This window comes from Miniopterus schreibersii (assembly GCF_964146895.1).
Source record: "Miniopterus schreibersii genome assembly, chromosome: 11".
Classification (NCBI taxonomy): Eukaryota; Metazoa; Chordata; class Mammalia; order Chiroptera; family Miniopteridae; genus Miniopterus; species Miniopterus schreibersii.
This window is the reverse complement of record NC_138111.1, coordinates 41,672,572-41,688,899: the sequence shown is the minus strand read 5'-3', so window position 1 is coordinate 41,688,899 and position 16,328 is coordinate 41,672,572. Positions and strand designations below refer to the sequence as shown.

At 40.8% G+C, this 16,328-nt stretch overlaps 1 protein-coding gene across 8 annotated transcripts in view; it reads right to left on the bottom strand.

Annotated features, from left to right (window-relative positions):
• KANK1 (KN motif and ankyrin repeat domains 1) overlaps positions 1-16,328 on the bottom strand; it is a gene marked incomplete at its 3' end in the record, with an annotated part of 179,362 nt that overhangs the window by 55,442 nt on the left and 107,592 nt on the right. For all 8 annotated transcript variants that reach the window (XM_081152475.1, XM_081152478.1, XM_081152473.1 and 5 more), the window contains one exon: positions 4,871-4,989. In XM_081152475.1, the coding sequence (XP_081008601.1) occupies positions 4,871-4,907 (37 nt within the window). In that variant the 5' untranslated portion in view covers positions 4,908-4,989. The remainder of the gene's footprint in view (positions 1-4,870; positions 4,990-16,328) is intronic.

Sequence of the window (16,328 nt, the reverse complement as noted above, 5' to 3'; positions counted from 1 at the left end):
AATAAAAACAAAACTGTACCAGTCATCAGAAGTCCGATGAAGGATCTAGTGAAAAAGAAGTAACACTGACAAATGATTGATACGGACAGGGTGGGCAGTAAGAAAAAAGATGCAACAGGTAAGGCTGCCAGGTTTAGCAGATAAAAAGAGGACACACAGTTAAATTTGAATTTCAGGTAAACAAAAACACTTTTACAGACTCTGTCTATAGGAGACCTTAACTTCCACTGGGAGGTAAGATTGTCTTTTTATTTTTTTATTGATTTCAGAAAGTGGGGGAGAAAGGGGGAGGGAGAGGAGAGGGGGAGGGGGAGGGAGAGAGAGAGAAACATCAATGATGAGTCAGTGATCGGCTGCCTCTTGCACGCCCCCTACTGGGGATCGAACCCACAGCCCAGGCAAGTGCCTCGACCAGGAATCGAACTGCGATCTCCTAGATCATAGGTTGCTGCTCAACCACTGAGCCACGCCAGCCTGGCAGAGGGTAAGATTCTTGAGGGTGGGTATTTTTGCCTGTTTTGTTCACTGCTGTGTCCCCAGTGCCCAGAACAACGCCTGGCACATTGCAGGTGCTCGGTGATATTTTCCATGCACTAGTAAAGTTTATTTCTTAAGCTAGGTGGTATGAACACAGGTGCTTGTGTAAACTCTATGCATTTTGTATGTCTGAAATGCATCATAATAAATTTTACAAATGGCAGTATTAACTAACTGCTCTCATTTTCAAATCAGCACCTTTCACCCAATCTAACTGCAGGGCTCACTGGGGCAGTCATTGTATAAAAGGACTTGTGACTCGTCCTTCACCCAATTTAGACTCTAAACAGGGACATGGAAGTAGGATGATCAGTCGTCAGGTGGTTTCTGTGGCCAAGGGTGCAGTGTGGCCAGGTGGTGTTTTTTTCAGCTGCTCTACTTTTTTGCTTTTGCTTTATTCTTAAAACCATGAATAGTGTTTCTTTTGCCAGTGCCCTGACCCAACTTCTCATGGGATTTCTCCTCATGTTCTATGGAGCCCAAAGCAGTGATTTTTTTCAGAGGAAGGTGTGGGAGGTCCCCTTTTGGGCATAGCACATCTAGGGCAAGTATAATTTTAAAAAACATATTTAATATTATACTCTATCTTTGGAAAATAAGAAAAACAACATATCATTTACTCCACATTTAAAACTCCTACTAAACTATCCAAATAATTTATCTTTTTCTCATGGGAATGATTAGTAACCAGCCTTCATTAGCTGCCATAAAGCCTTCATCCCATCTTAATCTGGGGCCTGTGAATGTTATGTTAATTACATTTCAAAATGGTATATTTATAACCAGCATACACTTTTGCACTGTTTGAATTTGCCTTAAAAACAAAAAACAAACAAACAAAAACCAGTGGGCAGGTATTGGTTTTATAACACAGAGTGGGAGAAGAAAAGGTAAAATGATTTTTATAAGCACAATCTCAGCTCTGTGAAATATAAGGTGTGCCCCCAAAATGTATACACACACTTTGAATAATTATGAAGGCAGTGTTTATTAAATACATTTCAAAATTGAGCTGTTAAAGTGTGTATACATTTTTGGGGGACACCCTGTATATAAAATTTAAAGACTGTACGGAAAATGAGAAAAACATTTATCTCTGGGTGGTAGTATTATCAGTAATTCTTGCTTTATTTTTTAGACAATACTACACATCTATATTTAAAAATGTTCTATACTGAGCATCACATATATGTATATGTACTCACATGTACATGTAGATACAATGTATATATGTTTACATGGCTGTGTGTGTGTGTGTGTGATTAAAGTAATTGTGTGTGACTGAGCCTCTAATCAGATTTGCTTACAGGCTCACAGAGGTCATGGTGACTAGAATTAAAAAAACCTTCCCTTGCCTGGTCCAGATACCTGTGCACATTAACAATCCACACCCTGAAACCCAGAAGTCGCAAATGAGAGAGCTTTCCTTTGCATTCAAACTCAGTGCCCAGACCCATAAGGCAGGCTACAGGGGAAGAGGAACGGTTACAGCTGGATCATCAGACTTCAGGAACAAACAGAAAAGAGAAACTCCAGGACAAGTCAAGTTGGAAAAGGAATTAGGGACAAAGGGGGTAGATATCTAACCCTTTGAAGATAAATTTGTCAGAGACCCCAGAGAGACGAGGTCTGAGGCCCCAACAACTCCCGGCCTGCCTTCTCTGAGTGTGTGAATGGAAGTGAGGGCAGGAAAAGGAAGGGAGATCACAGCATCACAGGATTGAAACCCGCCCACGACTCTCAAGAAAGTTCACAATGCTTCAGTCTCCTTCCTTATCAAATATTCTGATAAAGAAACAAGTAATTGACTGAGTTTCTCTGTGCTGTCACACAGGGATGAGAGTGCTGGTGATGACGGTAACAGCACAATCTCACAGGATCACTGTGAGGATTAAGTATGATAATACAGGCAAAGCACAGTAAGTGCTCATTAAATGTTAGATATTATCATTCATATTTTATTGCTGACAGCAGCCCTGAGAAGAATTTAGAAAAGTCCCAAGAAGGCAGCAGAAAGGACAAGCAAAAGAATGGGTGAGATAAACAACTGAATTTATTTGGGTTTGCATTCTTGCCAGAGCGGATACTTGTAGCTGGGACTGCTGGAATAAAAAGTCACATACATCTATACCGTATACAAAAGTAAAACTCAGAATTGATTAAGGACTTAAATCTAAGACCTAAAACTGTAAAAGTTCCAGAAGAAAACAGAGGTAATAAACTATTTCATATCGGTCTCAGTAATATATTTTTGGATATGTCTCCACAAGCAAGGTAAACAAGAGCAAAAATAAACAAATGGGATTTCATCAAACTAAAAAGCTTCTGCACAGCAAAAGAAATCAACAAAACAAAAAGACAACCTACCGAATGGGAGAATATACTTGCAAATGATGTATCTGATAAGAGGTTGATATCCAAAATAGAAAAGGAACTCACACAACTCATAACGAAAAAATAAACAATCTGACCAAAAAATGGAAGAGAACTTGAAGAGATATTTCTCCAAAGAAGATATACAGATGGAGAACAGACCTGTGAAAATATGCTCAACATCAATAATCATCAGGGAAATGAAAATGAAAATCACAATGAGATACTGTCTCAGACCAGATAGAATGGGTATTATCAAAAAGTCCACAAATAGCAAGAGTGGGCAAGGATGTGCACAGTTGGGACTGGAAACTGGAACTACTATGGAAAACAGTATGGCGATTCCTCAAAAAACTAAAATAGAACTACCATATGACCCAGCTATTCCACTTCTGGGTATTTATTCTAAAAAAAGGAAAACACTAATTCGAAAAAATATATGCTCCCCTATGTTCATTGCAACATTATTTACAAAAGCCAAGATATGGAAGCAACTGAGGTGTCTATCAATAGATGAATGGATAAAGAAGATATGGTACATATATACAATGGAATGCTACCCATCAATAAAAAGGAATGAAATCCTGCTACTTCCAACAATATGGATGAACCTAGAGGGTATTATGCTAAGTGAAATAAGACAAAGACACACACATGGTTTCACTTATATGTGGAATTTTTAAAAAAATGTTTTTATTGATTTCAGAGAGAGGAAGGGAGAGGGGGAGAGAGAGAGAAACATCAATGATGAGAGAGTCATTGATCGGCTGCCTCTTGCACGCCCCTGACTGGGGATTGAGCCTGAAACCTGCGTATGTGCTCTGACAGGGAACCGAACCGTGGCCTCCTGGTTCATAGGTTGATGTTCAACCACTGAGCCATGCTGGCTGGGCTATATGTGGAATTTAAAAAAAATCAAAACAAACAAACAAAACAAAAACAGACTCATAGAAACAAAGAAAAAAACTGATGGTTGCCAGAGGAGAGAAGGGGTGGAAGGATGGGTGAAAAAGGTGAAGGGGAATACAGTTGATAATATTGTGATAAATTTGCACAGTGACAGATGGTTACTAGACAGTGTGGTGAGCACATCGTAAGATATATAAATGTCAAATCACTATGTTGTACACCTGAAACTAATATAACATTGCCTGCCAACTATAATAAAAAATTATTGCTTTGGGGGAAAAAGTCACATACATGGGCTGGGTGTGCCCACTTCAGAGGTCTCTTCCTCCTGCTGTTACCGTTAAAAGTACCCCTCCCTTCTTTTTTTTTCTTTTTTTTAACAGTTTACATGCTACATTTGTTCTATAAATTTCTCCCCAATTTTATAGAACCAATATTGGAATAGATATGCAAACTACATAGGTCTCTAATATAACCAAAGTGAGAAGCAGAATGTAAGTAAGTCTTTATGATTCATAACATGGCTTGTTGCATATTACACTGGGAAAGTCACTTTATAGAATATGCCCTTCTCTTCCCCCTTCACTTTCCCTTTGTGCAGCAACATCAAACAAAACTGCTTGGGAGGAGATGCTAGGAGTTGGTTTTAAGCATCCAATCTCATTTCCTCTCTCATCCTTCAATCCCTCATAAAGGAGAGCCAGGGGAGTATACATTAAATTTGCATCAGCATTCAGAATTTTACATTTATCTTTCAACACTTCAATAGAACTGACTTAGGTAATAATTTACCCAGCTGATTTCTGTACATAAAGACTCTAAAGATAAAAGCAAATCATCTGAGAGAATAAAAAACAAAACCAAACAAAAACCCAACTTTAATGGATAGAATATGCTTTGAAATTGTAGTTATCTAGGCAGCTTCCTGTTATCTGTCCATTTACGAAAAGGAAAATTAGAAGTTAGTTTGAGCATACACACACACTCACACACACACACACACACACACACACACACACACAAACACACACACTCTCCAGAACACAGTTACCTGAGGCACAGCCGTTAACCTTTGTGGTGTGAGCCATGCTGGCTTGAATCCAGTGACAGATCCAGAAAGGAGTGAAGAGTCATGCAAATTTATGCATCAAGTTCCCAAAAGCATTCAACCTGAAACAATAAAGAGAGTCCCATCAAAATGGATCGTTTAAAAATATGTACAACACTAAATCTTAGACTTCTGTTTATGAAGATGCCTGCTAATGGAGAAAGCAGTTCTGAATGGGGGGAGAGAGCCTGTGGATCGAGGTGGTGGCTGCCCCGGACCTGGCCACAGTGCTAAGGGAGTAACACGCCCACAGGTGCACCAGTGGACGGGCCCTGAAAGCGGATCTCTAGACATAATACCCTTATGGGAAACAAAACGGGCTATCTAGAAATGTGACATTTTAGGAAAGTGGCCTTCAAATACAAATGACCTCCCAAAGTATATCATTCTCTAGTACTTCACAAACTTTTGGTTTTTTTAAGCTTACCCTCCTCTCCAAATGTTGGTTCAATAGTCTCATTTACTCAATTTCAACTTGAAAGCAGTTGTTACACTAAATGTTCACATTTTTAAAAAAGATTAACTTCTTGCCATTTTATTTGAGATATCTCAAGTCTTTCACTTAAAACACGTACCTAATCTAGTTAGTCCCCCTCTTGAAAACAAAAGAACTTCAATATTTCCCATTGTCCTGTTGGATCAACTTCAAATGGAGCAGTTTTGAAATATCAGGGTTCATGTTGAGCAACTTATTTCTTATTTTATATTGATTCTCTATTAAAAGTTAACTGAGATTGTCCTGGCCAGTGTGGCTCAGGTGGCTGGGCATAGTCCCACGCACCAAAAGGTTGCTGGTTTGATTTCCGGTCAGGCCACATTGCCGGGCTTCGGGCTCGATCCTGGATAGGGGTCGTGCAGGAGGCAGCTGATCCATGTTCCACTCTCACATTGCTATTTCTCTCTCTCTTTCCCTTCCTCTCTCTATAAAAGAATCAATGCAAGTCTTTTTCCAAAAAAAGTTAACTGAGATTACTATAACATGACTTACGTTATGGTCACAAAATTTAAAACAAATGAAAAAAACAAAAGAAAAATAATAGGAAAAAAGCATTGCTCCAACCTTTGCAAAGCAAACCATGATACGGACAAGTATTCCATTTCCACTATGCCCGAATTCTAACTCTAGACCCACAAAATCAGAAGAAATTTAAAAATTCCAAGCTCAAAATTGAAGTGTCAATTCAAAAATCTACATGACCTCCCAACAACAGCAGAATGCTAAAATAACAACATATCCATACATACTGGAATCTAATGCAGCCACTGAATTTACAAGGTTTTACTAATACAGAAAAATACTCAAAGTACATTGATTAGAAAACTATTCTATCACAAACATAATTTTGTTATAAATATGTATGTACACATGTAGACATTTATTCAAAACAAGTAGAAGTAAATACACCAAAATGACCATTGTGGTTGCCCTGGGGTGTTGTACAATTATAACTTTACCTCCTTTACTACCTTTGTAATAGTAAGTATTAAAAAGAGGCATCAGATACTTCCTGTCAACTTTGCTTTTATTTAATTTACAGTGCATTAGAGAAAGGGAAATATATTTTTAAAATGCTATGCAGCCCGGCCGGGCGTAGCTCAGTGGTTGAGCATCGACCTAGGATCCAGGAGATCAGGGTTCGATTCCCGGTCAGGGCACATGCCTGGGTTGCCGATCAATGACTCTCTCATCATTGATGTTTCTATCTCTCTCTCTCTCTCTCTCCCTCCTTTCCTCTCTCTGAGATCAATAAAGATACATTAAAAAAAAAAAAATGCTATGCAAAAGTAATCTATCAGACCCCAGTCATGGAGGTTAGAAGAAGTCAGAAATATAATAAAAAGGAAGATGACACGGCTGATCGCTTTGATCACGCGGGGTGAGAATTTCTTCCTCACTGTTTGAACGGGTTTGTACCACAGTTCAGGGCTAACTGCTGTGAAAGTGGCTCAGTGAAAACTCGAAAGGATGGATTTTTTATAGGCTGCTTCTGATGGGCGTGCTCCCCTTCATGGCTTTTCCAGCTACAATGACTACCTCTCAGCTCACTGCAGAGACCCAATTCTCAGCTTCCACTGCAGGCCTCCCAGCTGCTCGCTGCTCCCCAGTTTCTGTCGGGCAATGCACCAGGAGGGCAGGATAGCTGTAATCTCCCTGACTATGTGGCAATCACCTGACATTCTGCTGGAAAGGGGCACTGGTTCAGGCCCAGGGCACTGAACTTGGAGAGCAATCACCTCTGTGCACAGGCAGAGCTGGCTGAGTCAGAGGCAGGCTTTAGGGATAGAGTGAGCATTATCTTTAAGAACAGGAATGACTATACAGGCCTGACAAATGTACCTTTGTAAAAAAAAGAAAGAAAAGAAACAAATGGAGACTGGGTGGTCTAAAAAGGGGGGGTGGGGGAGGAAGAAGCCCAGCTTCTGAAATTATTCAACTAATTATACTTTTAAAAGCCAACGGCAACAAAAACCTAAGCGAAATCCCTGTTTACTGGCCCTTTTCTAGCATGATGTGTTTGCACTCTTGCTTCATGGTGGCTTGTAAATACCACCATTCAAACTCTTGAGGGCAAGCAGAAGGCAAGAAGGAACAAGCTGCATGGGTTATGGATGCATGAACTATGTGGCAAGGTATTTTGATGGAGTTGTGCCCACGATCTTCCTAGTCAAGCTTCATAAACTTTGCTCCAAGGTTCTCTCCCATTATCGAACCTCTTTCACCAGGCAGATCTTTATCTCAGATTCAAGTTGGACACTCCCACCCTCCTGCAAACTGAACAATAAAATCAAAATGAGGGGGAGCTTAAAATTAGGAGCTACAAGCATATCAGTGGTAAAATAACAAGACATGCCTGTCACTGGGTGTGGGTCCTGGCAGTCTTTGTGCAAAAACAAGTTTATATTGTGTATTGATTTTTCCCAGTTATTGTTCATGCCTGACAGGTGGCCTCAAATTGGGAGGACTCAGTCTTCTTAATGACATGTAGATTCTTATGTCAGTGTATTGTATAAGCCAGAAAAGGTTTAGCCATGATCCATTCTCTGTTACAGATCAATAAACTGCTTCTTTTCTCCCTCAGAGAAGACTGCAAACCAGTAAATCTTAAGTGGTACAATGGTGGCTTAGTTCTGCTTATTAAGACAGAGCACGTCTTTGAAAGGATTTAGGAAAACACATCAATAGAGAAAATAAAGAATCTGTCTTCTCTGTTTATTTCGAGGCTGATCTGCATTGAAAAACATGTTAGTAGCTCCCCAAGTACAGTGCAGAGAATAATGCAGACATTATATGAATTAAGTCCTAAATACTTTCCATTAGCTTAATACAAAAAAAAAAAAAAAAAAAAAAGCTCACTATAACTTTTCTAAGAACATATCAATAAAAACAAATAGATGAGCCCAGCCAGCGTGGCTCAGTGGTTGAGCATCAACCTAGGATCCAGGAGATTGCGGTTCAATTCCCGGTCAGGGCACATGCCCGGGTTGCAGGCTCAACCCCCAGTGGGGGGTGTGCAGGAGGCAGCTGATCAATGACTCTCTCATCATTGACGTTTCTATCTCTCTTTCTCCCTTTCTCTCTCTGAAATCAATAAAGACATACTTTTAAAAAAACAAAAACACACACAAATAGATGAAATTGAGGTTTGATATATACTCTAGGCTAGCATTGCCAACCAATCAAATGCCACTGTCTTGGTTAGAACCAAGATGATGATGATGGTGACAACACTGATGACACTGTTGATGGCAGCCAGGGTGTATCAAGCTCTTATTACTATTAGTTATGGAAATCTAAAGCATAATCTACTTTAAGGTGCACCATTATTTAAGGCAAAAAAAAGTTATTGCTAATTAAATGGTGATAGATGCTTTTTAAAAAATTACGTTAATTGTAAGACGTATCCTCATTTCAGAAGTGTTAAAATTTGAAATGTGTGCATCTTAGAATTGGCGAAATTATGTTATGCTCAAGGCATTTTTTTAACGCACTTAGTTATGACCTTATTTAAACCTCAAAACAACCCTATGAAGTGTTAAAATCCTCTTTTCCCATTTTATAGATAGGAAACTGGAACACGGGGAGGTTTAGAACTCGCCGAGGTCACACAATCAGTAAGTGGTGGAGCTACATTCAGAGCTAAGTGAGCCCTGTAGCTACTGCTCCGGCCCTTGTGAGTGTGAGATTTAGAGCGAGGGCACTATTGCTTCAACAAGAATCTGCACGCATAGGTGAGTGAGGCCCTCTTCAAGTAGTCGCTTGTGGGATATACATGCTTATTGCAAGGATGCTTTGCTTAAATCCCTTTTAGAGAGAAAGTTATGTTTCAAAATTTATGTAATATTGTTTTTAAAGCAATTGTATTCCAACTTTATTCCCTGAGATTGCATGTTTAAGAGCCTGAAGTAGTTATCATATGATGCACGGGCAATGTCTCAGGACTAGCCGTCACACTTTCTCCTGGACCCCGCGCACAGTCAGCTTGAGTATCTGCATGTCCCCTACATTCTGCTATGAGTGCCATTTGACTCTTTCAAAAAATTAAGTACTTTTTCAACAAAAAATTTTCTACCATTGAGGACAGGTGGAAGGTTCTCAGTGGAATCACAGTAGTTTCAAAATGGACAGAATTAGCCCTGGCTGGGTAGCTCAGCCGCTTAGAGCGTCGTCTGATACGCCAAGGTTGTGGGTTCGATCCCCAGTCAGGGGCACATACAAGAAGCAACAATGAATGCGTAAATAAGTGGAACAACAAACCGATGATTCTCTCTCCTCTCCCTCCCTTTCTCTCTCTCTCCAAATCAATAAAAAGAAAAATGGGTAGAATTAGGGCAGTATAATTAAAATAAGAAACTTGCTGCTCAAAAGGACAGGGGAAACAACAATTGTGATGTGAAAGTTCTAGAATCTCTTTTATAACATGTCATAGTATATTGTCTTCACTTAACAAAATTAAGGAAGCAATTCAAAAAATTGCTACCTTTACCTAAAATCTGGAAAAGACAGACATGCAAAAAAAAATAATTTATTACCCCACAATCCTAATGTAGCCGTTGTTACCACCTGAGGCTATTTCTTTTCAATATATTATTTGACTATATTTGTATTTTAATTATCTTAACATGACTTAAAAATCTATAACATTCTAGAATGTGCACCAGACATTTTTTTGAGATACAAGATAAACTAAAAGCACTGAGCCATTCCCAGAAGTTCACGCACTAGCGCTGGAAGCAGGCAGACAGACACAATGAAAGGAGAAAGCCTCCAACAGCCATGTACACAGTTCAGTTCCAACCCATAGGCGGTCTTACTTTGCCCAAAAAGAATGGGAGTGGCCAAAAAAATGTATTCACAAGAGACCACTAGGCCTAAGTCATAAAGGATAAGTGAGTGTTTTTCAGGTTGAGAAAGATGGAAGGTCCTTCCAGACAGAAGGAACGGCACATGCAAAGGCAGGAGATGAGAGCGTGCATAGCAGATTGTAGAGCCGCGGCTAGAGCACTGTCTGCTTCCAGGAGGGCTGAGTCGTAACAAAGTGAATTGCCAGGGAGAAAGATGACATCAGGAGAGAGGGTGTTGAACAGAAATCTGAAGGAAGTAGATGCTACAAAAAACCAAACTGAAAATCTCACATACACACACACATACACTTTTACCCTAATAAAAAAAGCAAAGCTTATTTCTTTCTTTAAATAAGTCAGTCTTTCAAATAGGCATTCAAAAGCCTGTCTAATTTATAATACACCATCTATGATTGTCCTCATATTTCTGTCAAGAATTTAATTAAAGTTAACTTAATTAAAAGTGTGTTTTGTGTGCAAACTCTTGTCACAGTTCATCATCAGATTATCTTCCGCTGATTTCAAATATTGGCTCCTACTACAAGAATTGTGGGGGTAACATTAACCAGCTCTTGGTTATTTTGCAAGCAAACTACCCAATTATGACCCAACCCCATTTGGCATCCTCAAATATAGCAGATAGTTTTCTTGGTAGGGGTGGGGTATAGATAAAGAGAAATCTCAATCATCAATCAAGATCTAAATTAAAATTTTACCTGGAAACTTGTTTTCATTTATAATGTAGGAAAACAGCTGGGTTTTACCCATGAGAGAAATTTATGCTATGTCTGTTCGGTTATGTGTTCAAACTTATTCCGTGGAATAACATTTAAAGGCTGGAGGAAGTACTTCAACCACAGTAACAATTTAAAATGCAGACAATAAAGAGGAAATACAGAAGAAGCAACAGTAAGTAAATTCATTCGTGTAACAGGTGAGTGCCTACGATGTGCTAGGTACTGTCTTTGGCACTGAGGATATAGCAATGATACAAAGCAGACACCCACCTCATTCCTTTCCCCAAATAATCTAACAAGGAATCTGCGCTTTGGGCTCAAAGATAATTTAGTCACAGTGTGCTTCGCAGATTCGCTGTACTAAAAGCCAACTCCTTATCTTTTCTGCCTTATTTGGAAAGACTTCCCAAGTTAAGATCTGCCTCCTGGTGTACGAGAGTGGGCAGGGCTGTGCCCGGCCCTCGCACAGACCTCCTCTGCCCATCCACATGCACCCTACACCATGCAAGCACGGCAGTATCTTCCCAAAAGTGTGCACAAGGGCAATGCTGCCAACAAATGGGTTAAAACCATCTCGGAGCCCGGAAATTCTTTCCGAGGCCTGCACTGGCTCTGCTCCAGGGGGGTTGCTGGGATCCACATAGCTTCCTGAACACTTAAAAAGAACCGATGCTGGCAGATTTTCTTTCCAGGAAATTTTCTGTGATGAAAGTTTATCACATCGTAACCTAGGCTGAAAACTAGCTGTTTTTATGCAAAAGAAACGGGGAACAGACTGGAAAAGGGCGGACAAATGAAAATTAGAATTATTGAAGCTCTAAAAAAAAATTGCCACCTTTCCATTTTTTGTTGACTTCAGAGGAAAGTAATTTTATGACTCAGTGTAAGCACATGAAATAGTCTTTATTGACTTGCTTTGGTTCATACCTAAAGGGTTTAGGGAAAACAGATCATAGCAGAAACCTAATCCTTGATTTTATAAATTTGTCCATATTAGTGAAGTTTTGCCCTGGTAGTAATTTTTATAAGTTAAAATATCAGTGCTTTTGCCTATTCAAATATTAAAGAACTAAAATGTAACAGACACAGACGTAAGAGAATTAGTTGAGGGTAGTTTGAAAGGCTTTTATTCATTTCCTATTTAAATTATTTAAAATATGCAGTTATTATTATTATTTACTGCTACAGGAGACATTTTCCCTTTAATTCCTCTGGGATTGGATTCTTATACATTCTGATTACTCTTAAATTGATTAATACTGTTAATGACAAGTTCAAGGGTACCTCGGCCTATCACTAAGTAAAAGAGATCATAACCTTCAAAGAGTGGTTCTCAAAGTGTGGTCCCCAGACCAGCAGCATCAGCAAGATCTTCTGGAAACTTGTTAGAAATGCAAGTTCTCAGACCATCCCAGACCTACTGAATCATGAACTCAGGGGGTGGAGCCAGCAGTCCGCAGTTTAACAAGCCCTCCAGGTGACTGATTCAGGCCAAAGGTTCTCAAAACCACTGCCTTTAAATATTAATTGGTTAATTGGGAAAAAATTAAGTCATAAGGCACCTAGAGCCAGGAATGTCCTCTGGCTTTATGAAAATGGTACCCAGCGACTTAGAAAATACCCCCCAAGAAGCCTTAGTTTTTTCCATTAATTTATTAAAAAGATATTGATTGGGCAATCAGTGTGTAACAGGGACCCTGCTGGGCACGACAGTGCTAAACAAAAAAGACTTGGTCTCAAGGGCTTATAGACAAGAATTACACGCACACACACCAGCAAATTATTAGCAAATCATGCTAAATACCAAAGGGGGGAAACAGGTGTTGAGTGAGAATAACTGAGGCCAAACTCCTTGGGGCTGAAGTTGAGAATATGGAGATGAAAGGGATGTGTGGACTGTCAAGCTTCCCAAGGGAAGTGACACTGAAGGGGAGACCTGGGAGACACCCGGCAGTGAGCGGTGGGAGTGTGGGAGATGAGGAGAGTCCAGGGAACAAATGGAGCTCAGAAACAGAGCTGCACAATGCTTCCACACGATGTTCCACAATGGCATATGAAACAACTCAATAAAGGGAAACCTTTTTTAAAAATGGTGCTACAGCAATTGGCTATGGATAGGCAAAATAATGAAACTTGATTTAACAACTGTGTTATCAATATAGCATATGCACTGTAACTGAAAATGGTTATGGGAAAAGCCGAGACCAGAAACTGAATGCAGAGACTTAAAAAGGCAGAACTAGTTTCTACTGTGTCCCAGCCACACTCAAGCTCAAGCTTCCCCTCACGTGTCAGACTTGCTTTGGTTCATACCTAAAGGGTTTAGGGAAAACAGAAAAGCTGTTCAAGCAAATCCTGAATGTTGCTCTTCTTTAGTTGAAATAAATCTCACTTAGGCTTTTCCCTTTTTAATAGAGGAAACTCAGAACATTCTGTGCTTTTTTTTTTTACTGTCAGGGTTTCCCTCCTGGGACAAGCACACTGCTTTCATGACTCCGCAAAAGTCCTGCTGATTTCACATTCGTCCAGCCTTGCTAGGCGGCCAATTCCAGGGCGCCGGCTGGGGTGGGGGCATTGGCATCTGCCACAAGATTTCATTTAAAAAGTGGAAATGACTAAAAACCCTGTTTCCTGCCGAGTCCCATTCCACCCAGGAGGGAGAGCCTAGTCTCCTGGTCACCATCGGAAGGGAGGATCCCTGGGGCCACTCACACCAATTTCAAATACCATCAGTCACCTGACACTTCAACCACATTTAGCTGGGAGATGCAACAGGCTGGGGAAGCTGACTCAGCAGCTGAGACTTCAGTCTCTTCCTCCTGGCAGGAGGTCTTGCCTCTCCTTTGCCCCACTTCTCATTCCCCCTTGAGAAGGCTCTGACAGCAATGTCTCAACTTCACCACACTAGGCAAGTGCCAGAGGGTGGAACCTGCCAGAGGAAAAGCTTCACCCCTAACCAAGGATAGAAAGGTTGGGCTCAAGTTCATAGATTCATTATGTCCAAATGCAAGAGAACTATGTGAAAACTGGGGGAATACAAGACAAAAAACATTTACAAAATAGGGGCAAGTTCCAGAAGGCTCTCAACACCTGCAAAATAAAATGCAAAGTTTTGTGGTTTTCAGGAAACACACACTGTTCAAGGGATAGGTTCTGCAGCCTTTGTTAGATATTCAAAAGAGGCCAGGACCCAAGGGAAGTCAAGAAACTCTGAATTTCTACATATTTCACTGTAAACAGATCAGGACAAAAGGCCTAACAATGCCATAGTCAACGATATGAGAGAAAATGCATTCCCTTATCTGGAAACCTCATTTTCTCTGGCTTTAAAAACTGCTTGTTGCAACTGGGCGCTCATCCATACAGCAGAGATCTGGGATAAGCAAAGTAGCAGCTTGGGAACCATGTTTTCATTTCAGCTTGGCTTTGAACTACCTCCAGGTCTCTGGGCAAGTGACTTAAATGCTCTGGGCCTCCGATTCCTTGTTGCTGGACTAGGATGGCCCTAATGACACTTCCAGGCGTGACAGACATTCTGTGCCCTTACAGAAATGAAACCGCATTCCTAGCATAAAGACATAAATATATAAACTGTTGTATGATCATGAAATGCTTAGTTGCTATGCTTTAACAATCCAAACGGTTCTGAAAACCATCTCCATTCTAATCCTTTAGTTGATGAGGACACTTTCTGAAGTAAAAGAGGTAAACAGCCAGAAGGGAGGAAGGCACATCACAGCCTTTTTCCTATGATGGAAGGAGGGAATAAAATGTTCTTTCCTGAATTTCCCCTAGTTTCCCATTTATCCCCTTAATCTCCCCCCCTTCCTTGTAGCCCTCAATCAATAGAAAAGGAGCCAGTTACTGGAATGCCAAGTCCACGAAATGTATATTCCTTTATTCTTTTCATTAGTGGAACACCTGGCCTCTGTAGGGGATACATTAAGATTTCTAAAGAGACCGGGAATATTTGAGACAGTTCCTCTTGCTCTAACCTCTCACTAAAACAGAGCTCCTGGCAGCGAGGGTCTCCTCTGTATCACTCAGACCCGCTGTGGCACAACAGTGCCATCCAGAGTCAGAGCCAGCTGAAGCGCACAGTTTCCTGACAACTCTCCACTCCAGGCGCGGCCCACTTCCCGCAGCACTGGCAGCCCTGGAGCTGGTGAGAAACGCAGAACCTCAGGCCCCCAACCCAGACCCTGCGTTCCAACAAGAGCCCTGTGTTACAGTGTGAGAAGCCCTGCTTCAACAGAGATCTTTACATCACTTCTGCTTCTCTGGAAAAGTAAAATGGGGATAGCCGTAAAATGATCCATTCCACTGATTTTTTTTCTTTATTTTCTGACTTGCCACTTTCACTTTACAGACTTAAGTCATTTCTTCAGCGCTCATGAACACAGAGGCCAACCCCAAACTCCCACACAGCTGTCAACAGAGAAAGGCAGGGTTATGCATTTGCTCTTGACCAAGCATAACCTGCACTGAAGCTTTGTTCAAACTGCCCTGCCGTGAAAATACTAAGACTGCACATACTAAAAGAGTAAAATATCCCCTTGATCTTTTATACAATTTTAGTATTATTGCTGGCAGGAAGGGGCAATTTTATTTCACTATAGTGGGGATTGCAAGCAGACACACAAAGTAGCACCTTTCTCCTTGCAGACTTTTCTCTCCTTTTTGGACCTTTCAGTTCTGCCTTCTCATTCCACACAGGGAGGAGGGTGTGGCAGAGATGCTGCAATGTAGGCAGGTCCCTCTAAGCTACATCTAACTCATCCCCTTGGGTCTCACTACCAGAGCTGCACAGGTGGACAGAGGAACGTAGACATGTTTGACATCCCCCTTGGTTGGCTGCCATGGGTGAAAGAAGGATCAATACCATATTAATATATCTGCTCACACTGAATGAAAACCCTGATGAGCCTTTAAGAAGCAATGTCAGCCTTCAAGCTCCAACAAGCCCTGCCACTGTGAAAACTGTTGAAGTGTCAAAGCTACTGTTCTGAGCCAGAGTGAGCAAACACATGTTTTAGTCTTAACAGCTCACGAGGAAACCTGCTGCGATGTGTGTACTGACAACCAGACACTATGCACTTAAATCTGTAAGCTGCATTCCTGGATATTATTGGACCAAATCCACACCCTGTAACAGTCAGTTCAGAGGGGGAGGCCAGTTATCACAGACCTTTACAATTCGACTAATTTGCTGGCTCCTTATTTCATTCTTTTATGCCTTGAGCCAGGGTGACCATATAACTTACGGTCCAAACTGGGACACCTCTGAGAGTGATAAATGCTAAATAGATGGGATGTTGGGA